The sequence below is a fragment of the Brassica oleracea genome, chromosome C5, assembly GCF_000695525.1.
Source record: "Brassica oleracea var. oleracea cultivar TO1000 chromosome C5, BOL, whole genome shotgun sequence".
NCBI classification, from domain to species: domain Eukaryota; kingdom Viridiplantae; phylum Streptophyta; class Magnoliopsida; order Brassicales; family Brassicaceae; genus Brassica; species Brassica oleracea.
The window spans coordinates 41734910-41760750 of NC_027752.1; the positions used below are offsets into that span (position 1 = coordinate 41734910).

At 40.0% G+C, this 25841-nt stretch overlaps 5 protein-coding genes across 12 annotated transcripts; 2 read left to right on the plus strand and 3 right to left on the minus strand.

Annotated features, from left to right (window-relative positions):
* Positions 1-4282: 4282 nt before the first annotated feature.
* LOC106343414 (bifunctional protein FolD 2) lies at positions 4283-6192 on the minus strand. The gene is made up of 5 exons (XM_013782615.1): positions 5984-6192; positions 5339-5522; positions 5104-5261; positions 4803-5015; positions 4283-4704 (listed from the first exon to the last, which is right to left on the minus strand). The coding sequence occupies exons 1-5, from the start codon at positions 6092-6094 to the stop codon at positions 4474-4476; spliced, it is 897 nt and encodes a 298-aa protein (XP_013638069.1). The 5' UTR covers positions 6095-6192; the 3' UTR covers positions 4283-4473.
* A 387-nt stretch (positions 6193-6579) lies between these two features.
* Positions 6580-11943, plus strand: LOC106295587 (retinoblastoma-related protein 1). 2 transcript variants are annotated; one of them, XM_013731518.1, is made up of 18 exons: positions 6580-6768; positions 7005-7104; positions 7215-7319; positions 7406-7548; positions 7634-7730; positions 7835-7881; positions 8132-8324; positions 8456-8522; positions 8609-8788; positions 8869-9933; positions 10011-10173; positions 10286-10358; positions 10449-10625; positions 10723-10848; positions 10945-11077; positions 11171-11283; positions 11380-11495; positions 11602-11943. In XM_013731518.1, exons 2-18 carry the CDS (start codon positions 7021-7023, stop codon positions 11765-11767), a joined length of 3048 nt encoding a protein of 1015 aa, XP_013586972.1. In that variant the 5' UTR covers positions 6580-6768; positions 7005-7020; the 3' UTR covers positions 11768-11943. The 2 variants fall into 2 exon arrangements, with proteins under 2 accessions (XP_013586972.1, XP_013586973.1); XM_013731519.1 differs by having other exon boundaries at positions 11605-11882.
* A 131-nt stretch (positions 11944-12074) lies between these two features.
* On the minus strand, positions 12075-14784 carry LOC106295144 (probable protein arginine N-methyltransferase 3). Its single transcript, XM_013730952.1, has 7 exons — positions 14434-14784; positions 13890-14342; positions 13694-13791; positions 13307-13385; positions 12979-13218; positions 12715-12882; positions 12075-12630 (listed from the first exon to the last, which is right to left on the minus strand). Exons 1-7 carry the CDS (start codon positions 14722-14724, stop codon positions 12196-12198), a joined length of 1764 nt encoding a protein of 587 aa, XP_013586406.1. The 5' UTR covers positions 14725-14784; the 3' UTR covers positions 12075-12195.
* A 328-nt stretch (positions 14785-15112) lies between these two features.
* Positions 15113-16664, plus strand: LOC106295147 (NADH dehydrogenase [ubiquinone] 1 alpha subcomplex subunit 6-like). Of its 3 annotated transcripts, none has more exons than XM_013730960.1 (3): positions 15113-15424; positions 16248-16434; positions 16533-16664. In XM_013730960.1, exons 1-2 carry the CDS (start codon positions 15206-15208, stop codon positions 16428-16430), a joined length of 402 nt encoding a protein of 133 aa, XP_013586414.1. In that variant the 5' UTR covers positions 15113-15205; the 3' UTR covers positions 16431-16434; positions 16533-16664. The 3 variants fall into 3 exon arrangements, with proteins under 3 accessions (XP_013586414.1, XP_013586415.1, XP_013586413.1); XM_013730961.1 differs by having other exon boundaries at positions 16518-16644; XM_013730959.1 differs by having other exon boundaries at positions 15114-15424; positions 16248-16601.
* On the minus strand, positions 16613-19998 carry LOC106295146 (transcription factor TGA6). 5 transcript variants are annotated; one of them, XM_013730957.1, is made up of 9 exons: positions 19843-19998; positions 18759-18927; positions 18537-18611; positions 18397-18456; positions 18232-18309; positions 18083-18134; positions 17516-17787; positions 17203-17448; positions 16613-17105 (listed from the first exon to the last, which is right to left on the minus strand). In XM_013730957.1, the coding sequence occupies exons 2-9, from the start codon at positions 18822-18824 to the stop codon at positions 17079-17081; spliced, it is 876 nt and encodes a 291-aa protein (XP_013586411.1). In that variant the 5' UTR covers positions 18825-18927; positions 19843-19998; the 3' UTR covers positions 16613-17078. The 5 variants fall into 5 exon arrangements, with proteins under 5 accessions (XP_013586411.1, XP_013586407.1, XP_013586408.1 ...); XM_013730953.1 differs by having other exon boundaries at positions 16613-17083; positions 19843-19997; XM_013730954.1 differs by having other exon boundaries at positions 16613-17083; positions 18537-18692; positions 19843-19997.
* Between the last annotated feature and the right edge of the window lie 5843 nt (positions 19999-25841).

The following is a 25841-nucleotide window of genomic DNA, read 5'->3' on the forward strand; positions in this document are numbered from 1 at the left end:
CTGAGAAGCCTCCACTTTCCATTCATCATCTGTGAGACTTCTTAATTTGAAATGTGATGCAGTAGGAGTAATCACAGGCTTAGCGTCCTGCATTCCAAACGTTCTTAGGACTTTCTCAATGTAGTTGCTCTGAGATAGGATCAGGGTTCCTCTCTCTCGATCCCTTGTGGTATCCATGCCCAAGATTCTTGAGGATTTTCCCATATCCTTCATCTCAAATTCTCCACTTAGCTTCTCCTTAAGATCTTTGATCACCTTATTGTTTCCTAAGGCAATCAACATGTCATCGACATATAGGAGTAGATAGATAGCCTTATCCGTTTGAACATCCCTCATGTAGACACATAGGTCCTTACTGCAACGTTCAAATAACTGATCCTTCATGAAGCTGTTGAACCGATGGTTCCATCTTCTTGGGGATTGATTCAAGCCATACATAGACTTCCTTAACATGCATACTTTATTCTCTGTCCATGGCTTTATGAACCCCTCAGGTTGTTCCATTAGGATTCTTTCCTCTAGGCTCCCATGTAGGAAGACAGTTTTAACATCCATCTATTCTAGTTCTAAATTCAAATTCACCACAATGCTGAGCATAAGTCTGATAGAGACATGTTTCACAACATGTGAAAATATCTCATTGTAGTCAATCCCTTATGTCTGAGAATATCCTTTAGCAACTAGTCTGTCTTTGTATTGTTCATCCTCAACACCTGGGATTCCTGGCTTTAGCTTGAATAGCCATCTGCATCCAACAAACTTTGCCTTTGCAGACCTATCAATGAGATCCCAGGTTCTATTCTTTCTATGAGATTCCATTTCTTCTTTTGTTGCATGCTTCCATAGTTTCTTTTCCTGGCTTCTCATAGCTTCTGCATAGCTTTTTGGTTCCAGAACTTCCAAATCCTCAATCACATTGAGAGCGTAAGCTACAAAATTTCCATCTTCATATCTAGATGGTGGTCTCACATTCTGTCTTCATTCTCTATCTCGTGCCAGAACATAGGTATTTAGAGTTTCAGTGTCACCACTCTCACTCTCACCCTCGTGATCACTTTCACTATCAACTTCGTGATCTTGTTCTTGATCACTGGAGCTGTTAGAGCTAGATGATGATGATTCTTCTCCACCTTGATCAGATGTGTATTTGGATTCGACAGAAGGAGAAGGCCCTCTGATCAAATCATCACTGAATGAGACCTTCTTCTTAGCTAGTTTGTCAGTTCCTTTGGTCACTTCTGTGCTTTGTTTTTCTTTAGCAATAGTGTACTTGTAAAGCTCTTCTTCGTTGAAAACAACGTTTCTGCTGGTTATACATCTGCCTTCGTCCTCTATCCAAACTCGGTAACCTTTAGTACCCATAGGATATCCCACGAACACTCCCTTTATGGCTCTATGTCCCGTTTTCTCCTCAGTTACATGAACATAAGCAGTGCATCCAAATGTTCTGAGATGTCCCAAGTCGGGTTTAGCTCATGTCCAAACTTCTTCAGGCATTTTGAATTCTAGTGTAGAGTTAGGTGACCTGTTAATCAGATGGATAGCAGTAGATGCAGCTTCTGCCCAGAAGCTTTGGTCTAAGCTAGATTCGGCTAACACGCATCTCACTTTATCCATGATGGTTCTGTTCATCCTTTTTGAGACCCCATTCTGCTGCGGGGTATAGCTGCATGTTCTGTGACGTTTAATTCCAGCATGTTTGCAGTAGTTATCAAACTGTCTATTATAGAATTCCAACCCATTATCTGTCCTTAGGCATTTGATTTTCTTCTCTGTCTTAGTTTCAACCTCAGCTTTCCATTCTCTGAACTTAGAAAATACCTCATCCTTAGTCTTCAGAAAATAAATCCAGACTTTCTTCAAAAAATCATCAATAAAAGTCACAAAGTAGTTGTTCCAGCAAGACTGTCTGGTGTAGAAGGAGAACCCCAAAGGCCAGAGTGAACATACTCTAGAATCCCCTTAGTAACATGCTTAGCCTTAGGAAAACCTTGCTTGTGAGATTTTCCAATTATGCAGTGTTCACAGAAATCCAATGTCTTAACCTCCTTGTCAATGATAAATTCCCGTTTGACAAGTTCAGACATATTATTAAGACTCATATGACCGAGGCGTGAATGCCAAACATTAGTCATATTCTTCTCAACTTTAGATAGATTAGCCTCTCCTCTTAAGACTGTTCCGTGAAGATAATATAATCCTTGATGATATTTCCCTGAGATAACCTTCTTGTTGTCCTTGTAGAAATTAACCATGAGATCTTTACCTTCATATCTGCATCCTAAATTTTCCAACATACCATAAGAGATTAAATTTCTACTCATACCAGGCATGTATCTCACGCCTGTTATAATCACGCTAGAGCCATCTGCATTCAGAATTTTAATCTTCCCAATTCTTTGAATGTTGTTGTGTGTGTTATTTGCCATTAACACTTTTCCACCTTTTAAATTCTTTCAGGTCGAATATGAAGCTTTTATTAGGTGTAATATGGAATGAGCAGCTGGAATCCATTACCCATTCCTCCTTGGTGTCGTGGGTACTAACTGTAAGTATCATTGGTTCCTTAGATTCCTCTGCTAAGTTAGCTGAATCTTGCGGTTTGAATTGCTTCTTGTCAGGGCACTCACACTTTCAGTGGCCCTCCTTACCGCATATAAAACACCCCTTTGTGTTTTTGTTGTTCCTGGGACACAATTTAGACCGTCCATGTCTGCATTGGATCTTCCCTTATAGGATTTTCCATTGCCTTTGCCAGAACGTTGGTCTGATCTTCCCATGTCTGCCACCATCAGACCTTCTCCACCTGAACTGGTAAACTTGCCACTCTCGATCAACTCTCTTTCTTTTGACTTAACGGCCCCAGTAACCTCAGCTGGGCTCAGTGTGTCTCTCTCATACTTGAGAGTCTCCTTGAGTTGATCATACTTGTTAGGTAGAGAACTTAGCAGTAGAATGGCTTGAACTTCCTCTGATACTTCAACTTGCAAATTGTTTAAATCTGCCACTAGCTTTAGGAAGTCATCCACATTCTCATCAATAGATTTTGAATCAACCATCTTGAAAGTGTAGAATCTGAGATGTAGATAAATTTGGTTGGGTAAAGAAGTCTCTGTGTACAGGCTATTCAATGTACTCCACATTGCAGCAGCAGTCTCACAGTGTTGAATTTTCCTTAAGACTTTGTTCCCAACATTCAGCACAATCAGGTCCTTGGCTTTCTCTGATTTTTCGAATTTTGCAGGATCAATAGCAGGTGTGGGTGTAACGATTCCAGCTAGCCCCTTACCAGTGTCTTTCATGGCAGACTCTGGTTCATCCTTTGTGTCAGGATCATCCTTTAAAAGCTTCTCGTCAGTGAGAATAACTTTTAAGCCGAGCACTCCAAAGTGAGCAAACATCCTCACTTTCCATAGTGCGAAGTCACCATCACTCTCGAACCTGTCTGATCTCGATGCGTTCCTTTGACTTCACCATCGAGGAGCAGATACTGAATATGCACCTCCTTTGTCTCTATCTATCCTAAGCAACCTTGATGTAAACTGGATGCTTTGATACCACTTGTAGAGATTATTAGCTTTAGGTTACTTAGGTTAGAAACTATCTTGACCTAGGTCTTAGTACTGAAAGTAAAAGACACACACGATTTAACGAGTTCCCGGCCTCTAGTACGGTACGTCTCGTGGGAGAACTTCTGCTCCCAAAATCCACTAGATCAAAAAGACTCCTAGCAACACCAAATCAGTGTGTTAGATAGTTTGTTTACAAAGAACCAAATACTCCAAAGCTAGAAGATACAACAAAGCCCTTAGATAATAGTCTTACGCCTAAGCTATGTATCTTGTATTGTTGTCTCCTTCCTCTTGCTTATCCTTGATTGATCTGATTCTTGTTGCTGTAAACTCTGAGTTTCCTTAATGCTTTCGTAACCCTAATCATCATACTAACATCTAATATATATGCTTCGTATGTGATCAGGTGTCATAAGTTGGAGTGGGCCTGTGTATTCATGATGACATGATGTTGTTGCTGGCCCTTCTGACTCCTAGCGAGACCAAACCTTCACAACAATCAATTTTAAACTTTTGATATTCTTTTTAACACTCCAAGTTTTCAGGTTTTAAGTTTTTGAAATTTTTACATTTTTCTTTTGTAATCTTATATATTAACTTTGTATTTTAATCCAAAATCTAAAGAAAAAGTTTTAATTATACATTTTTACAATTTCGTTTTCAAAGTTCATAAATAGCAAAATTACAATCGTTTAAATTACCAATGTAAATGATATCAAAGCCAGGTTTTGATCATACTGATGCTAAACCTCATGTTGTGTACAAATTTGCGGGAAACAAACATTCAAAGGACATGCAAGCTTCACTTTATTTGCAAGGAACAATGTCATCAAACCGAGAGCGTAATTATAAAATGTATGAAACTTCAGATTCATTTATAAAAATACAGTAGGATATTATTTTACTGGCCAATGACCCGCTTGGCACCGTCTAAGGTGTTCCTCAGCAGCATCGCCACTGTCATTGGACCTACACCACCAGGGACAGGAGTTATGCAACCTGCAACTTTACAAGCTTCTGCGTAATCAACATCTCCAACCAACCGGTATCCTGACTTCCTGCTCGGGTCGCTCACTGCATTAGTTCCAACATCGATCACCGCAGCACCTGGCTTAATCCAGTCGCTCTTAATCTGAAATGCAAAGACCAAGAGTGAGTGTTTATCTACAAGAGCTAGACTGTATTATCTTCTCAAAGACAAGTGAAAACGTCTGGAAAAAAAAAACTCACCATGCAGGCTTGTCCGGCTGCAGCAATAACGATGTCAGCTTCGCGTATGATAGCCTCAGGATCTTTGGTGTGAGAATGTACGGTTGTAACAGTAGCATCAGCCTTGAGCAATAGAAGCGAAACAGGTAATCCAACAATGTTGCTGCGACCTACTACAACTGCTCGTTGCCCTTTTATCTTTACGCCACTTCTCTTTAAGAGTTCCAAACATCCCTGCACACAAACAAAATCACCTCACCACTAGCAAATTTTCTTGGCACTTGTTAAGAGTCTGTATGGAAAAGAAGGAAGGAGACAGTACCTTTGGGGTGCATGGAAGGAAGAGGGGCTCTCTGCCTTTCATGGCTAGCTTACCAATATTCAGAGGATGGAAGCCATCTACATCTTTATCAATGCTGATTGCACTTAAAACATTCTCCTCATTGATATGTTTCGGCAACGGGAGTTGAACTAATATACCTGCAAAATCAAGTGCATTCATAGTTGGGATTAAATGATCATACAAAAATGAAGCATTTATTTACAATAAAGCTAACCGTGGACATCAGGATCTGAATTGAGTTGATGAACTTTGCTGATAAGATCAGCTTCAGAAACATCCTCTGGTAGGTCCACATCAACTGATTTGATCCCAACCTCAGCACACGCTTTCCTCTTCATATTCACATAAGTTTGTGAATCTTTCCGTGCACCAACTATAACCACCGCTAGTCCTGGGACCTGCTCCAAGGTAAAATATCAGACTCGGTTGAAGCATAGAAACAAACAAATTCAAACCTTTTGCTGCTTTGTAACAATAATAAACCATATAAACTAAACATACCATCTGTATAGGGGCTAAAGTAGACACAAAAGTTAAATGCTTTAGCGAACCAAACGCAAAATATCTAGAAGTGACCAACGCAGACGCAGTTTCAAACGATTTAACTGAACGGGAGCTAACGTTTGAGAGATGTGATTACAGAATACTAAAAAACTAACATAAAAGTAAAGTTTTAATATTTCAATAATCTCATGATCAATCACGGTTCGGTTAGAAGAGGAGAGAGTATCATACTAACAGAGACACATCTCAATATTCAGACACTGAGTCTTTAGAGCAGTAAAAAAAATCGTTTCTTTGGATCCTTAACAGTGCTAAAACCATGAAACTGACTATAATTGCTGTAAAGTGAGTCTACCTTGCCGTGTTTCTCAGATAGATCGCGAACTTCCTCGGCGATCTCTAATCGGATGGTATGAGCAATCGCCTTTCCATCGATTATCTTCGCCGTTTGATCAGATGAAGCCATGAAGCTTGTTTGGGAAAAATAAAAAAATCTGAGACTCTGGTTAGGTGTGACAGTGTATCATCCATCCACAGTCGAATGATAACGAAGCAGACTTTATTGAATCTATAAATCCATCCACGAATAGGAAGACACTTGTACTCCTGCAACCAAACAAAGTTAATTTTTCCAACTAAACGACAGTCGATAAAAACGGCGTCGTACAGTGTGGGTCCCGTCGTAACATTCACGAGGCTTTGTCCCCAGACGGCGTTAGTAAAGTAGTACACGGAGAATCTTTTTTTTTCCCTCCCAGACTTTCACGCAACAGTAAAGTAAGTTTTGGCGGTAAATCGGGGTCAAAGGAGGTGTACGTGTCGAGATATCATTGGCTGAGAGTGCGCGTATGTAAAATGTATACGCATGTATGTGTATGTATACTGTACTTGGTATTGTTTTTCCCGCGCAAGATGTATTATTTTCTAGGGTTTGCCGCACAAATCATACCCCACAGTCTAGAGAGAGAGAGAGAGTCAGAAGAGAGGGAATATTGGTAGGAGATTGACAAAGATCTCTCCTTTCATAACTGTTTAATTCGTCCATTTCAAGTGGAGAGTTTCTTAAAAGTTGGATCCTTTGTTTCAAACTTTAACCAGCTGACGTCTCCTTTTTTTGGGATCTGTGATACAGAAACAAAGGTAAGATCTTTCCCCCTTTCGTGTGTATCCTGAGAAATAAAAAATCGAAACTTTATTATTGGGGAATTTGCGAGTTTTGTTTCCTCTCATAGTGTGTTAGAATCATTGTTCGATGTCTTCGTTTCAATGGGTTTTGATGTGGTTCTTCAATTTACGCATCGTATTGCCTTGGAAAAAGTATTGTTTTTTATTAATTGGGAAGAGCAATTAGGTTAAAAAAAAATTCATGTTTTCAGCTGAGCTGACACGACCATGGAAGAAGTTCAGCCACCAGTGACCCCACCCATTGACCCCAATGGTAAAAGAAGTGAAGCCATTCTCTCTGACTTATGCGAGGTTTTACTCTTATCTTTGCCTGTTTTATATACATTATACGTAGATACCACTGAGGATGATTTGAAGATTAGATAAGCTCTAATCCCTAGAATTGATTTTCTTATTTGCAGAAAGTTCTGTCTCTTGAAGGGAGCAGTTGCGACGAAGCTTTGAAGTTGTTTACTGAAACCAAACCGATTTTGTCAGCAAACATGGCTAACATTGGAAGTGGAACGGTGAAATTCTGTTTTTGTTTTCATCTCTTTTGTCGGTTAAGAGTATGATTCACTATGACTTAATTCTTTTTTATTCTACTTATTAGCGAGAGGAAGTAGAGAGGTTCTGGTTTGCGTTTGTTCTCTACTCAGTGAAGATGCTTACTGTTAGAAAACAAGTCGACGGACAGTCTGTGCCTGTTGATAATAGGTTTAATCTATGTCAGATACTGAGGGCTCTAAAGCTCAAGTACGTAATGCCCAGTTCATCCCTCCTAAATTAGCTCTCTTCTAATACAGTTGTATTGATTATATATTCTTTGTTTCTGTGTCAGTATTGTGGATTTCTTTAAAGAGTTACCTCAGTTTGTGGTCAAGGCTGGTCCTGTGCTATGTGAGCTTTATGGTGCAGACTGGGAGAACAGACTTCAGGTTCTGCTTAAGCTCTTTTTATATTATTTTATCTTAGCTCATCACTGCTAAGTTATACTTCTTCTCTTAACCTGTGTTACCTTTTCCTATTATTTGCTTACTAGGCAAAGGAGCTTCAAGCAAACTTTGTGCATCTTAGCCTTCTAAGCAAGTGAGTTTAGTTCCCCTCCTCTGTTTCGTTTTTTTCATTTTTCTTGTTCTGTGGCATGATAATGGTTGACATAGATACAGTCTCTAATACCTGAATCTGAGAAGAAAACTTTCTCATTATGCAATAATCAGAAGAGAGCTTGAATTATTCCTCCGACTTTCTATATTATCACGATTTAAAATTTCATGTCAATAGGTCTAGTGAATTGTCCTGTATGTATAACGTTTTCGGTGCTTATTTTTGGTGACAGCTACTACAAACGTGGGTACCAGGAGTTCTTCTTGACATACGATGCAAACGCAGAAAGGGCCTCAGCGAACTCTGCTAGTTATTTGCCAGATAGTTACCGTTTTGGGTGGTTACTCTTTCTGGCACTCCGAAACCACGCTTTTAGTCGATTTAAAGACCTTGTGACATGCACCAATGGCCTAGTTTCTATATTGGTTAGTGACTACCTTTGAAGTACTCCCTTGTCTGTTATTCTTTTTAGTCTTGTTATACTCTATTCACTCAACAGACGCTTTATTTTCAAAATGTATATAAGGAAAGGCTATTTTTTTCTTTCTGATGTCAGGCTATTTTGATCATACACGTCCCTTGTCGGTTTAGAAATTTCAATATCCAAGACTCTTCACGTTTTGGTAAGTGTTTATGTTCTTCTCTTCATGTAACCATGGCGGCGTTGAATATATATATTCTCTATTCTCATTTATGTGTTGAATTTTAGTTAAGAAAGGTGACAAAGAGGTAGACTTGGTTGCATCACTTTGCAAGATATATGATGCCTCAGAAGATGAGTTGAAGAAAATAATGGACCAGGCAAATAATTTGATAGAAACAATATTGAAGAAGAAGCCATCCTCAGCATCCACGTGCAAAATTGACAAGCTAGATAATATTAACCCAGGTTGGTGTCTAAGAACATTTTCCTTTCACAAATTCATATGAGTTGATTGAAACGTTACCTGATTGGAGTTTCATTTTCAGATGGCTTGACTTACTTTGAGGATTTACTGGATGAGGCATCCATCTCAACTAGCTCGATCACACTAGAAAAAGATTACGAAGATTCAGTCTGCAATAAAGGCGAACTGGATGAGAGGGTGTTCATCAATGAAGAGGATAGCTTACTCGGATCTGGAAGCTTATCTGCAGGAGCTGTAAATGTTACTGGTGTTAAGAGGAAAATTGATTCTTTGAGCTCACCTGCGAGGACATTTATAAGTCCACTCTCGCCTCATAAGTCACCTGCTGCGAAGACAAATACTATTAGCGGTGCCATCAAGTTGACAGCGACACCAGTAAGCACAGCAATGACAACTGCCAAATGGCTCAGGACTGTTATATGTCCGCTTCTGCCAAAACCCTCTCCTGGGTTGGAACATTTCCTCAAATCCTGTGATAGGGATATAACAACTGATGTCACACGAAGAGCACATGTAATATTGGAAGCTATTTTCCCAAATAGCTCCCTTGGGGACCGATGTGCAGGCGGAAGTTTACAACCTGTTAACCTGATGGATGACATATGGGCAGAACAGCGAAGATTAGAAGCTGTGAAGTTATACTACAGAGTTCTCGAGGCAATGTGTATAGCAGAAGCTCAGATTTTGCATGCAAATAATTTAAACTCTTTATTGACAAATGAGAGGTTCCATAGATGCATGCTGGCTTGTTCAGCTGAACTGGTTCTGGCTACCCACAAATCCATTACAATGTTGTTCCCGGCTGTTCTGGAGAGGACTGGGATTACAGCCTTTGATCTCTGCAAGGTTATAGAGAGTTTCATCAGACACGAAGATTCTCTGCCTAGAGAGTTGAGACGGCATCTGAACTCACTGGAGGAACGGCTTCTCGAGAGTATGGTATGGGAGAAAGGCTCTTCAATGTACAACTCCCTGATCGTTGCAAGGCCATCGCTTGCACTGGAGATCAACCGGCTCGGATTACTAGCTGAACCGATGCCATCCCTGGATGCAATTGCAGCTCTTATTAACTTCTCTGAAGGATCACATCATGCACCATCTGTCCAAAAGCATGAAACATGTCCAGGTAATTTAATTTGTCTTTGCGAACCTGCTATTGATGGTGATTTTCTTACCACAAACTTCAAATTTACTGCCATTCAGGACAAAACGGGGATATGAAATCGCCCAAAAGACAGTGTACAGATTACCGCAGCATTCTAGTTGAACGCAATTCCTTTACATCACCGGTAAAGGATCGTCTGTTGGCCTTTGGCAACGTTAAATCAAAGATGCTGCCACCTCCGTTGCAGTCTGCCTTTGCTAGGTACATTTTTGGTTATTAATTAATGACCAATTATTATTTTTCTTTTATATTTAAAGTCTGCCAAGTTATTCATGTACTTGTTAAGTTTACCTTTTCGGATATTTGTGTACAGTCCGACACGGCCAAACCCAGGAGGCGGTGGAGAAACTTGTGCTGAAACTGGTATCAATATTTTCTTCACTAAGGTAGGCCAATGCAATCTTTGGTCCAATAAACTAGAACTTATGATTAAGCTGGCTAATGTCTTAATGTCATATCATGATGGTGTTCTCCAGATTAATAAACTGGCTGCTGTCAGAATAAATGGAATGGTGGAAAGGTTACAACTTTCGCAGCAGATAAGGGAGAGTGTATATCGTCTCTTCCAACATGTACTTGCTCAGCGGACTTCTCTTTTATTTAACCGGCATATTGACCAGATCATTCTCTGTTGCTTTTACGGAGTGGCCAAGGTGAGCAGCGTTGGTCAAGTTCTTACGTTTATGTTTTCTGGTTGATATTGGCATCGCTTGGGCTAACACTTTATTTTCTTCCATGAACTCCCTCTAGATATCCCAAATGAGCCTAACTTTCAGGGAAATCATATACAACTATAGGAAGCAACCACAGTGTAAACCACTAGTTTTCCGCAGCGTTTATGTGGATTCGCATCAGAGTCGCCGTCAAGGTCAATGGGTAATTTAATATATATACACCCTTAACTCTAAGTTGAACAGGTCTCGTTTGTCTTGTGAAGAAGACTAAAACTTGTGACAATAACTTGTGTAACAGAGAGTGGGGCCAGATCATGTAGACATAATCACATTCTACAACGAAATATTTATTCCTGCCGTAAAGCCGTTGCTGGTGGAGATAATTCCTGTGAAAAAAGACCAGGCTATGGAGGCCAATAATAAAGCTGAAGGTAGTTAAGAAATGCTAGGTTATTGTTAGACGTGAGCTTTATCCATGAATGTAGCACCTAAAGTTAATTGACTGTCTTATATTGGATTTACAGGTCATTGTCCTGGATCGCCAAAGGTGTCGGTGTTTCCAAGTGTTCCAGACATGTCCCCTAAAAAAGTATCTGCTGTGCACAATGTTTATGTTTCTCCCCTTCGGGGATCAAAGGTAGATATCCTAGTATCATGATATGAGAGAGTCATGAGGGAAGGTTGGTGACAAGGTTGTTTTGGCTAAACCTTCCGTGCGTTGGTGTGTTTGCAGATGGATGCTCTTGTATCACACAACTCAAAGAGTTACTATGCTTGTGTTGGAGAGAGCACACATGCTTACCAGAGCCCTTCAAAAGACCTATCTGCCATCAACAACCGGTTGAACAAGTAAGTTTAAAAAAAAAAAAACATATCTCCTCATCAGCTTCTTCCATATGTGCAATGTGCATAAGACCATCCCACATATAAAGATATATCTCATTTTGTGGCATAGCAGCTGCAGCACCAACCGCAAGAGGACGCTTAAATTTGACGTGGAAGCAGGACTGGTCAGTGATTCCATGGTAGGAAACAGCCTTTACCTCCAAAACCAAAATGGAAGCGATGCATCGTCTTCAGGTGGTGCACCCCTTAAAACCGAGCCAGTAGATTCATCATAGATTATATATATATTACTTTTCCTTATTTGCAACGTCAACTTCTCCACAACTATGCTATCATCTGTAAATCCTTTTCCTAGAGAGTTGTTTTTAATGTTAAGCTTTCTAGTGATCACCTCAGGCTATGAGCGAGTGGATCTTTTACTGTTTCTCTTTCTTATTTATCAAAATAAACGTTAATAAAAATCTTCTCAAGAGTTGGTACTTACTTTTTCCATCTCTAAACACAACTTAGGGTCCTAATACTATGTTATACTTATACGTTTAATAGCAAACCACTAGCAGCGGTAAATCTAAATCATTTCCAAATTTAAAAATTCTACCAATTTGATTAATGAAAAGATCCCGAGCAAAATGGTTGTTAATCCTCATCCTTGTTGTAGATCAAAAATGCAGGAAACGAGCCTTACAATTGAGTACAATCACATTCATAGATTAAATATCTGAACTGGCCAACGACGCTTCTGACCCTTTGAGCTCACCCCTGTAGCCTCTAATGAGACGTCAATGCTGCGATGCTCAGACGCTCGTGCAACACTCACGCGAAGTTGAATGCTTGAGGCGGGGCATTCTTTCGTTCCAACGGCTCCTAGTCTATCATCACCAGACAGAACAGTTGCCGGAGCCACTGAGATTGGTTCTTGAAAAGTCAAGACCGTTTGTGCCCAATGTGTTGGTGGGGTGTAGGGTGATGTGGATAGTACGGTTGGGTTTTCCTTGCAGAACCTATCCGTGAAACCTGTGTCGAACCACAGCACAACACCATGGCACAACCTAGCTTCTGTTTCTGCCTCTGTGGGTTCAAGTGTTGCTGTTGCTGTGAAATCTACTTCATCTTGTTTCATGGCAGCCAGGTCAAATGACTACAAACAAAAGAAACATAGAACATTCAAGTAGCTTGTGTTTTTTTTGTTGGTAGAAAACAAATAAAGCTCGAGCTTTCAAACCTGGAGAAGGGCAGGCTGTGTCACTAAATCACGCTCCTCTATAACGTCAACAATGGGAATCCGAGCTGTATCTTCAAGAATTTCTTTACCAATTGAGGACATGTCAAAGCCATAGACATCTTCCCAGAAAGGAAGACTTGTGGCGCCTTTTCCAAATCCAGCAACAAACTGATTCCAAGGAGGAGAAAACAGGGATAAAAATAAAACTCACTAAGGTGATTACAGAAGAGGAAACAGCATTAAGAGGGGAAAAAAAGTTTATACCATTGTGGCTGTGTCAGGGAGGATTGCACCTCCAGGCTTCAACCACCGGTCTCTTGCATAGAGCACAGAAGTGAGCATTGACTCATATAGAAGGCAGTATCCCATCCATTCGCTGACTAACACATCAACACTATGCGGTTGAATCTTTATGGATTTTTCTAGCTCTTCCACCATTGAATTTGCTACTTCAAGTACCCCATTGTGCTCCTTATCATTAAACACTTTGTTATCCTTGGCAATCTGTTACGAAAAATAACGGGAGAAAAAAAATTAATATATGAGAAATATAAGATAACGAAAAACGATTTAGAAAGTAGAGAAAACTAACCTTCGTTGCAACTTTGGCCATCTTCTCACTAGCTTCAACTGCAACCACCCTTGAAGCCCCAGCTTGAGCGGCAAAGAGACTGCATAATGCAAAAGGAAACAATGTAAAATGTATATCACTCCTTCTCAATTAGGATATTAAATGCATATCCTAAATAAGAAGCACCAAACTTTTGGCATAAACAATCAAGCAATCTGCATATAGACATGGTAAAGTAAAGAAAGCCTTCAGAATTCGAAACAAAACAGGCAATTAGAGCCACCAGACAAGAAGACGCAAGTAAAAACTTAAATAACATGTTTAGTTTTAGAAAATAGATGCTATAACTGAGAATGAGTGAGAGGATCCCTGAAGAGAATGAAATGGCCAATATAGAGTGAGAGTTACCTCAATATTCCAGTTCCACAACCAACATCCATTACAACAGAGCCAGACAAGAGAGACGGATTCTTCAAAAGTGCATCCCGGTAAGCTTCTGTTCTAACCTGCGAAGGAGAATACATCCAACAGTTGAGAAACACACTCCCACATTTGCAAGTTAGTTCATATTGACATTATTTACCAAAATTTTAAATGCATTTACCTTATCACTTATCATCTCCCTGTGAATGCCGAAAGAACTATAAGATCCAAAATAGTTTTCATTCACCTTCCTGATGTTCCTACCAACTAGCCTCCCATCACAAGCTCTCGGTTCTTTATCTTTCCCATTGACTATTTGTTTCACATCATCGCAGTTTGAGATACGATTAACATCCTTGCATTTGCCATTGTTTGTCATGGAGCTCTCCCCGATAGCTTCATCATCAACAATGCTCAAATCCCCAAGTTTCTGCAAATCCTCAATCAAATCTTCTCTGTCTAACGCCTCTTCTTCATCTTCCTCCTCCTCGTCATCTGCAAAGCTGTACAAAAGCGAATCCTCCTGCAAGAAGGGCTTCAGATACTTCTCTTCATCCCAAGGAAAGTTCACATCTTTGGCTTCGAGTTGGCACTTCTGCAAAGCTCCCCAGCTCCAGCGTTTGTTCTCAGCCACCTAGTTTCATTAAAGGAACAAACTTTATCAATAAAAAAGCATAAAACAGAGCATGAGAAACAGAGCCAGAGAAACAGAGAGATTCACCAACCTGTGAGCGGATATAGTTGATGAGCTTAAACGAAGCGTAGAAGTCCAGCTTCAGTGCCTTTCTAGCTCCATGAAAATCAAACCCGTGGCTCAGATGACAGTGCTCGAAGAGTGAATCACACGAAGCGAAGCGTGAATCACAGAACAAACAAACGAAATCAGATTCGAGGACGTCGTCGTCGTCCTTATCAGCTGCTTCCCAATCTCCCCAGTCTCCATCGTCTGAGAAGTTCTCTTCTTCATCATTATCATCGCTGTAGCTGTCCTTCACCATCTTTGTTTCCGCCGCCATGAGAATGATAAACCAAGAACGGCGCCAAGTCCTTAAGAGAGGGTTTAAGACAGCTGAGAAACACCAACGGAATGGACGAAAATGACCATTTTACCCTTATTCAGAAAGCCAATTGGTTCAATCAAATATGATTTTAAACTAAACTGAAGTTAACTACGACCGGTTATTTGCAAATTATTTATTCTTCTTCCTCAGATTTCATTTTTATCGATTAGGCCCATTATCCAAAAATATTAAATAGGCCCATTTCGCTACTCTTTTTGAAACGACGTCGTTATTGACAATGATCTTTCTACTCTTCTTGAGAAAACCAATTTGGTTCAATCCATTATGATTTAAACCAGAGACCAGAGAGTGAACCGAAACCTGAAAGACTCGGCGTCAAACGACGTCGTTAGCGATTCAGATGTTTACTCTGTTTTTATCTCAGGAAGAAAAGGAAAGACTCTCTCTCTTGAGCGATTCACCAGCGTAAGATCAGATGGCAGCACCTTTCACGTTGAGGAAGATCGGAGTTCCGCCGAACTCAGCTAACCTGACGGAGGCTCGCCGCCGTGTTTTCGATTTCTTCAGAGCTGCGTGTAGATCCCTCCCCACCGTAATGGACATTTACAATCTACAAGATGTCGTCGCGCCTTCTCAGCTCCGCTTTGCGATCTCTGCTCAGATTCGTAATAACGCTCACGTCACCGATCCTAAGGCATTTCCCCTAATCTCACTCTCATTGGTTACCACATTGACACGAAACATTTGAACGGTTTCCTGTATTGTTAAGCTGATTGCTTCATTGATGTTTAGGAGATCAGTCTTTACTTCCTATTGCGATTTTGACTTTTTTTTTTAACTGTCATCTATGTTTGAAAGTTGAAAGCTTTATCTTCTGGGTGGTCTTAATCTTATGGATGACATAGTGTCTTTTGTGTATTGGGTGGTGGGTGGAGATTTTCTCAGAGCTGAAAGGTGGGAGCTTTACACAGTTACTCTCTGCTAAAGCTGTGCCACCTTGTGGTTCCTTTTTCCTTTTGCATGTGACATTAGACATTTTCTTCTTTGCATTTTTTTTATTGTTAATCTGATTGCTTAATTGATGTTTAGGAGATTGTCTTTGCCTTATATTGTGGTTTTGACTTGTTTTAATTGTCAGCTATGTTTGAAAGCTGAATGAAGGCTTTACCTTCTGGCTAGTCTGATCATATGGATGATAAAGTGTCTTGTGGGTTTGGGTGCTGGGTGGAGATTTGCTCAGAGCGGAAAGGTGGGAGCTTTACACCGTTACTTAATGTTAAAGCTGTGCTACCTCGTGGTTCCTTCTGTATGTGAAGGATTAATAGATTCTTTCTCTTTAGTAGTGCCCTATGTTAAGATTTGGTTGTGTGGCAATCTGTTTGAGTGTTGAACTATTAGTTGAAGGCAGCTTCTTGTGTCTTTGGATGCATTGGTCTCGTGTTGTTTTGGTTCTCTTTTTAGGTGCTTTTAGAATGCAATGTATAGTATTTCCTGATGATAGTTTGTTGCTTCTGCAGGTAATTGATCTTCTGTTATTCAAGGGAATGGAAGAGCTTACTGACATTGTGGATCACGCAAAGCAGCGTCACCACATTATTGGTCAGTACGTGGTGGGTGAAGGGCTCGTCCAGAATACTGGAAGCAAGGATCGAGGGAAGTCTGATTTTCTCAAGAACTTCTACACCAGCAACTACTTTTGAGCTGGTGATTGTTTTTCTCTACTGGATTTACCAAATTCAAGAATAATTAGACATTTTCATTTGTATTAATTTCGCCAAACATTCAAGTTTTATCTGTGACAGTGTTAGCTGCGCAAACAATGCTATGATTTCAAGGTACATAATCAGCTCTCTTTTCTTTCCAACTCTTAATGTAAACTGAATGTCTATTTGACTTATGATTATCATACAATCCAAATTCCTGAAATTATCCCATCTTCTGTCATGTTGGTTGCTAAGATCTTGCACTGATGATCTAAACATTCACTCTCTATAAACTACACAACCTGATTGGCTAAAGATTACAACACACACAACAATCTAAGGAAACCATTTCTAAATCTGTATCTTCTTTCCCAAAAATATTGCTTTTGGTAAGAATCTGAGAAGGCCTTGCTTTGTGATCTCTCTCTCTCTCTCTCTTTTGGAAGGAGTGTCCCTACCGTACAATTATGTATAGAGCTGAGCAACGCACTATTCTCGTGTGATCACTCTCTTGGCCTGGCAAGCCACAAGGAACTAAGGGCCCGTAGTCGAGATGAATAATCATGTATAGCAAGAAGAGCACGAGCTGACTGACGCGTTGTTAACACTCTAATCATCTGTTGCAGTGTTTGCAGCCTCAAGTTATCAGCCTGTCACCAAGAAATGCATGCCCTATGAACTCCAATAACAGACAGATACCTATGCATAAGATTTATCTCTTTTCATTATAAGACATTATCTAACGATAACATTCGCATTTCAAATGTACCTGGCGGATAAATCCTTCAAGTGTACCTAACTGCCCCATCGCCATGGCCATCTGACCCATGTAGCTCGCAACATTATCAGACGAACTTGAACCAAGAGTTCCACTAGACAAAGTCTCAGCTAACGATTGCTGTAAACTCTCCATCCCTTGAGATAACGCATCTTCAGCCTGCTGGGACGTCTGCTGCAAGCTGTTGATGCCCACCACCTGTCGCTCTGTCATTGGCTCCAGCTGATTCGCAAGAAGCTGTTGTAAAAGTTTTGACCCGTTAGAGTTGGTTTGTTTTAGACCATCCAATGAACTTATATCTCACCTTGAGAAGTTCTGATGAACGGAACCCGCCAAGCCACAAGAAACATCTCTCAGCTGGCGTTTTCCACATTCCAGATAGTATATGGAAGACATCGTTCTTAGCTGCATTGCTTTTAATCCTGAAAAGCTCCTCATAGTGAGCCATCACTCCATCCACAATTGTCCGGAGCTCGGTATCACCAGCGTGAGCATTCAGAGCAGATCTCAGCTCGTTCATTTGCCTGTTCTTTTCTTCAAGCCATCGTGAATATTCGGCATCAAATGCCAAAGCCCCTGCAGGAAGACAAGTACACAAGATCAATAACAAACCCATGATACTCACACCTATCAAACCTAAGCCTACACCAGCTTGAACATAACATTAACTTCCCATCCAGATGCTAACTGAACTCTTGAAACTATGAACTCTAAACAAGCCTTATGTTGCCATGAGATGAGTTATGCAATCACCAATCCATCAACAAACATCAAGCCACTAGCCAATGAAGAATATGCAACTATCTTTCCTATAAGTTACAAGCCAAAGGATCAATCAGAAAACTAATGAAAAGGAAAGAAAACAACACACCATTTCCACCTGTAGAATGGGCTTGGTCTCCAGAGCTTGAGATGAAAACTCCCTAAAATTATGGAAGTAAGAAATATTAGTAATGTATGCATAAGTCTTACTTATAAGAATCAAACCGAATGAGAAGAAGAAGAAAAAAAGAGTTGAACCTGCTGCCTTGCTCTTTGCAGCTCTTGCTCAAGTTGAGTCAGCTTCAATCGGCTGTTCTCCAGCTGCTGAACATACGCCTATGGACGAAACAATAACATGTTGCAAGGTAATGGCAAATAGCTTATTCTTCTGCAGATGTTGCAAGGAAATGAGGAGGAATATACCTTCTTCCTCAGTCTACTTTTCCTTGCTGCCTCACGATTTTGAGCAAGCCTACGAAGGGTCTATGGATAGAAAAAAAAAAGATTATGCATATGAGCAATATAAGAAGATAGTTATTGATCGGCAGAGATGAGTAAATCACCTTTTGATCCAACTTATCTTTTGATCGATCACTGGAATCAGAAGCACCGGCAAGCATCATTTGCCCTCTCTCGGACTGCATGTAATTGACATCAGGAGTTAGTCCTGTGGAGTTGGCTCTACCGGTAGAATGTCCCAAGGGAACCCCGGTTCAAGCCTGCCACGAATGACACTGTAGAGATTATAAAATGACTAAATGATTAGAGCCAGATTACGAGCTAACCCCCAGATCTCTAGGATCTGTGTAGCCGTCAGTTGAGGCATCAGTCCTTGAACTGGTATCAGCCATATTGATTTATGTACTAATACTTGTTGCAGAGACAAGTATCCACGTCTGCTCCTTTTGCAGTGCGGCGATTAACCTCTGGTGCAGACACTAGAGGAAGAAAAGACTGCAAAGGGGAAGAGAAAAACATGAAGGGTAATGAAATTAACAGGTAGCAGAGAAGGGAAACATTACAAAGCTAAATCACCTTACCAAAAACAACCAATATGAATGGATAAGGAACAACCAGAGAACCATTAAATGAACGGAATGAAAAAATAAACAGTTTTAAGTACTAGTATCTTTTTTAGCTACCATAGGTTTTACATAATCCAGACAAGGGGTATATACTTGGTGGTTGGTGCTGTTTCATCCAAGTTTAAACAAACAAAAAAATGCAAAGAGGACTCACTAAGGCACCGAGAACAAAGTAAAACCAATATAGTTCTGCCCAACCATACAAGTAGTTTCTGCAACGGCCGAACCAAGTTACTCTTAGCTATTTTCTCTTAGCCAGTAGACCAGAGTTAATGTAACTGCAACGGTAGGATTTTTCTAAGCTTGGGATTCGAGTTACACGAACAAGAGATGAAAGATATTGGTTCAGTAAAACCCGGCTTAAGCCACACTACAGTAGCTTTATTAACAACTTGAGCCTCTTAATTAGGAAACAGGTTCAGAACAAAGACAACGGTTTCTGTAACTAACATCAACTGAAACCAAACCGAGGCTTGTTAATCTATCACAAGCGAGAGAACTAAGCACAGAAGCAGCAGTTCATCATTCAAAACCACCCGAAGATTCAAAACATAATTCAACAGACAAATGGAATTCAACTCATTAAAATTTAAATTCGTCGGAGAAAAAAAAAAAAGCTTAAAACTTTTTAGCTTATGAAAGTCAACTACGTCTTCGGAAAAACGCAAAGTGGAAAAAAGAGAGAGTAAGCTTTCTAATGACTAAAGCAAAACAGAGAACGAAGAAAACCTCCAAGGAGGAAACAAAGTAAGCTAAAGAGTTCGAGTTAAGGTAAGAAGCTGACCTGAAAGAAAAAAATGAAATCTTCTGTCCGAGGAAAAAGGTTGTCTGAAATCAGATTGAAAGAAGAAGCAGCGGAGACACGATCTGTAGTTTCAATCTCCGAGACGTCGTTTTGTCTACAATCAGCCCACCATCCTCCAGAAGAACATCGATCAAACTTAACGGAAATTTGCAAAATAAGCCCCGCGTAGTATTCTTATTACCTCCAGAGAGATCTGTATTTTCTTAAATAACAAAACTGCCCACATAGTTGAAAAATTAATGTCATTGATCAGCTTGCTTCCATGTGCGTAGTACTGTAAAGCACCTTTTTACACACGACTTCGTCCGTTCTACTCTACGTGCATGAGCTCACGTGACCCAACTTTTTATTTCAGGATTCTTTCTTGTGAATATTCGATTTAAAATCTAAAGATAATAAAAGCAGAGAGATTATTATAAACCCCCTACCTACTCGGTTATGGACTAACTCGAGTTTTTGTTGGTTTAGATATGGCTATCGATCGGTTTATATGGTTAAGCGGATACCAACTGAAAAGATGAGACCGGGTTTTGTTCCTCTCTTTCTTCATCTTTGCCTTATAAAATTTATAATGTATGGCTCTTTAGTCTCAGTTTTGGAGTTTATTAATTTCAGGTACAGTAGTGCTGGTGAGGCAGAGAGGAAGGTCAACTCTTCTACTACTTGATCAAATCCGAGCAATCTAAAAGAAGACCCCACCTTCTTATTTGATTAACCGGAGGACCTGGCTGCTCTTCTTTCTCTGACATTGTTTATGAGAATGGTAAATCTAAAATCTTATATCTTTAACTCATTCTCACTGGCGGAGCTAGGTGAGGACTGGGTGGGGCAGCTGCCCCCATGATTATTTTTTTTTGCTAATTTTGTATATAATTTTTAGTAATGCCCCTGATGAAAATTTGAATTTGTAACTATATTACTACTGTTTTAAAGTTTTGTTCCGGGTGAAAACTATTCCTAGATCCGCCGGTCATTCTCATTTGTCAATGAGTTATTTGAGTTGGGGAAATCAGGACCTCTTGCTTTCAATGTCGAGACCGACAATGGAAGTATCCATTCCTTGGTTTATACTACTAAGGTAACAATAAGTTGAATTCATATTCATGATGCTCTCAAGGAAATTTTTTCCATCTTCAGGTTAAATGTCACTACAAGAAAACACATGGTTAACGACGAATATTAACGAGGAAAAACAATCCTCGTAAATTTGCGTCGAGTTTACGACGAATTTACGTGAAAAACTAAAGTCATCGTTATTTCCTCGTAACGTAACGACAAAACTATTTCGTCGTAATGTGGATGTAACTTTACGAGTATTTTACGAGGAAAAACTATTTCCTCGTAAATACGACGTAAATTTTGCGTGGTATTTACGAGGGAATAGTTTACGTGTATTTAGCGAGGAAATTTTTGAATCCACCAACTTTATAGGTGTTACACGTTTTTTTTGCCCACCTAATTAATTTTCGTCGTAAATTCATAGCAAAATTACAACTACCAGATTCGAATTTTCCTATAAATATGGATGTTTAAACATCATTTTAAACACACCAACAACAAAAAACGTGAAAGAAAAAAAAATGGCTGGCTCCGGGAATATTTACGAGTTGCGGAAGTGGATGTATATGCATAGAGATGCTAACGGGAGAGTGACGAAAGAATACCTTGCGGGTCTGGAGACATTTATGCATCAAGCAGATTCAACACCGCTCGCCCAAGAAAGTGGTAAGATGTTCTGTCCTTGTCGGAAATGCAACAATTCGAAACTGGCAAACCGTGAAAATGTTTGGAAGCATTTAATAAATAGAGGTTTCACGGCAAATTACTATATATGGTTTCAACATGGAGAAGGTTTTAATTATGATCAGAATGAAGCTAGTAGTAGTAATAGCAATTTTCAGGAAAAAGAACCGGTTGATCATCATTTGCATAATGAACATAGTTACCAGCAGGAGGAGATGGTAGATTATGATAGGGTTCATGATATGGTAGCTGATGCATTCGTAGCTCATGATGAAGATGAAGAACCTAATATAGATGCAAAAAAGTTTTACGAAATGTTAAACGCGGCGAATCAACCACTTTACAGTGGTTGTAGAGAAGGTCTCTCTAAATTGTCGTTAGCTGCTAGAATGATGAATATTAAAACTGATCACAATCTACCTGAAAGTTGCATGAACGAATGGGCGGACTTGTTTAAAGAGTACTTGCCGGAAGACAATGTGTCTGCTGATTCTTATTATGAGATTCAGAAACTGGTTTATAGTCTTGGGTTGCCTTCGGAGATGATAGATGTTTGCATCGACAACTGCATGATCTATTGGGGAGATGATGAGAAGCTAGAAGAATGTCGATTATGCAAGAAGCCACGATTCAAGCCGCAAGGACGAGGACGTAATAGGGTACCGTACCAAAGGATGTGGTACCTACCAATTACAGACAGATTGAAAAGATTGTATCAATCAGAGCACACTGCTGGAAAGATGAGATGGCATGCCGAGCATACTCAGACGGATGGTGAGATGACTCATCCATCAGATGCAAGAGCCTGGAAACATTTCAACAAAGTACATCCAGATTTCGCTAGCAATATCCGGAATGTGTATCTCGGATTATGCACAGATGGATTTAGTCCGTTCGGAATGTCAGGGAGACAATATTCATTGTGGCCAGTCTTTCTTACTCCATACAACCTGCCACCGGAGATGTGCATGCAACGGGAGTTACTATTCTTGACCATATTAATACCTGGTCCGAACCATCCAAAAAGGTCCCTGGATGTTTTCCTACAACCACTGATAAAAGAGTTGAAGGATTTGTGGTCAACAGGGGTGAGGACGTATGACTGTTCAACGAAGACGAATTTTACGATGCGAGCGATGCTTTTGTGGACCATAAGTGATTTCCCTGCCTATGGGATGTTGTCTGGATGGACTACACATGGGAGATTAGCTTGTCCATATTGTAATGGAACGACAGATGCGTTTCAACTGAAGAATGGTAGGAAGACAAGTTGGTTTGATTGTCACCGTCGATTTCTTCACATTGGCCATCCTTACCGAAGAAACAAGAATTTGTTTAGGCACAAAAGGGTTGTGAGAGACACTCCTCCTCCATATCTAACTGGAGAACAAATTGAAGCGCAAATCGACTACTACGGAGCTAACGAAACAGTTCGTTGGGGTGGTAATTGGCATGTCCCTCGTAATATGCCAGATTCTTACGGTGTTCATCACAACTGGCACAAGAAGAGTATATTTTGGGAGTTGCCATATTGGAAGGATCTTCTTCTGCGCCACAACCTCGATGTGATGCATATAGAGAAGAATTTCTTTGAGAACATCATGAATACAATATTGAATGTCCCAGGGAAGACAAAAGACAACATAAAATCGAGGTTGGACTTGCCGGATATTTGCTCAAGAAGCGAGTTACATATTAAAAGCAATGGACAAGTTCCCGTTCCGATATTCAGATTATCTTCAGAAAAAAAGTCGGTGTTGTTCAACTGGGTGGCATCAGAAGTGAAGTTCCCCGATGGGTATGTTTCGAATCTCTCTAGATGTGTTGAAAAGGGTCAAAAGTTCTCCGGGATGAAGAGTCATGATTGTCATGTATTTATGCAACGACTACTGCCCTTTGCATTTGCGGAGCTACTTCCAACAAACGTACATGAAGCACTTGCAGGTACGTAGTGTATTATATCACAATAATTTACAAAATAATATATGACTAACAATGTGTTTAATTTTTTTTCGAATATAAAAGGCATTGGAACATTTTTCAGGGATCTGAGCGCACACACTCTTAAAGAAGAAGTCGTGGAACAGCTTCAGGAGAACATTCCCATCTTATTGTGCAACTTGGAGAAGATATTTCCTCCCGGATTTTTTGACGTCATGGAGCATCTAGCTGTCCACCTCCCATATGAGGCATTGCTTCGTGCACCTGTACATTACGGATGGATGTATCAGTATGAGCGAGCCATGAAATATTTGAAGGGAAAAGCAAAGAACCTCGCCAAAGTTGAAGGTTCTATAATTGCTGGAAGTTTGACGGAAGAAGTTTCTCACTTCACATCGTACTACTTTGCGTCAAAAGTACGTACACGGAGAAGAGCTCCAAGAAGATATGATGATGGTGGTGTTGCGCCAACATATGCAGTTGCTGGTGTTCCAGACATCTTTAGCCAGATTGGGCGACTCGGTGGAAAGTCTAAAGAGGTTTGGTGGTCGAGTGAACAAGACGCTCATAGTGCACACACCTATATTCTACTCAATTGCGAAGATCCATTGATGCGTTATTTTGAAAGGTAACATATATTGACACTTCGAAACACATATAAGTATAATTAATTGTATAATTGCGAGAGATTCATTCCTATAAAATGTGATTTTACAGCCTATTTGTTTCTCAAGTCGAAGAAACATTTCCTGGTATATCCACAAGTGACGTAGACAAAAGGAAAGATCAACACTTCATTAAGTGGTTGCGGAATCAGGTATTAACTAAAAAAAATTTCATACATTATCTGTATTTCATTAACATTCTCTTTATTTTTGCAGGTTGATTATGACGACGACGATGCAGATTATCCTAAGTGGTTACACGAAGTAATTCAATCTCCACTTGTAAAGGTCACCACATCACAGATGTATTTCACACGAGACTATACTTTTCATACATATGACTATGGTAGACAGCGGGCGACCAGTAACTATGGAATATGTGTGAAAGGGGAAACAGATTTCTACGGGATCTTGACGGAGATTATTGAAGTCGAATTTCCAGGGATACTGAAGCTGAAATGCGTCCTCTTCAAATGTGAATGGTTCGACCCCGTCGTCAACAGAGGTGTTCGGTCTAACAAATTCGGTGTAGTTGATGTCAACGGTGGAAGAAGGTACAACAAATTCGAGCCTTTCATCTTAGCTTCACAAGCAGACCAAGTTAGCTTCCTTCCATACCCTCGGATGAGAGATTCAGGTATAAATTGGTTAGCAGTGATCAAAGTTACACCTCGAGGACGAATCATCAGTGGAGAAGAACCACCATTGCAAGAAGAACAGATAAATGAAGTCGAGGAACCTGAACAAGAAATTGATGACATCCTTCTCATTGATCCGCATAATCACGAGTACGAAGATCTTACCGATGATGCCACAGACGAAGCTGTTGAAGACGAGTTTAATGAAAATGATGATGTTTCTAGTGATGACGAGAATGTCGATGTATCCGATTGATGTATTTGTTTTATGAATAAGATGAGGGAGTTTGTTTTATGAATAAGATAATGTGAGGTTTGTTTTATGAATAAGGGAATGCTGGGAGTTTGTTTTATGAATAAGCAAATGTGGGAATTGTGGTTTGGAATAGAAATAAAGATGAGGTTTGGAATATATGAAGTAGAAAATAAGGAATATGGGGTTTGGGGGTTTCGGATTCTAGGGATTTAAACATAACACTCGTTAATTCCACAAACAAAAAATCGTCGTAAAGGACTCGTAGGTCAACGAGGAAATAACGACGAAATATAAAAAAAAAGAACGCGGGACTCGTTAATTCCACGTAGGACAAAATCGTCGTAAATACCAAGTACGATGAATTCGTCGTAAAAACCACGTAGGATGAAATCGTCGTAAATACCACGTAGGATGAATTCGTCGTAAAAACCACGTAGGATGAAATCGTCGTAAATACCACGTAGGATGAATTCGTCGTAAAAACCACGTAGGATGAAATCGTCGTAAATACCACGTAGGATGAATTCGTCGTAAAAACCACGTAGGATGAAATCGTCGTAAATACCACGTAGGATGAATTCGTCGTAAAAACCACGTAGGATGAAATCGTCGTAAATACCACGTAGGATGAATTCGTCGTAAAAACCACGTAGGATGAAATCGTCGTAAATACCACGTAGGATGAATTCGTCGTAAAAACCACGTAGGATGAAATCGTCGTAAATACCACGTAGG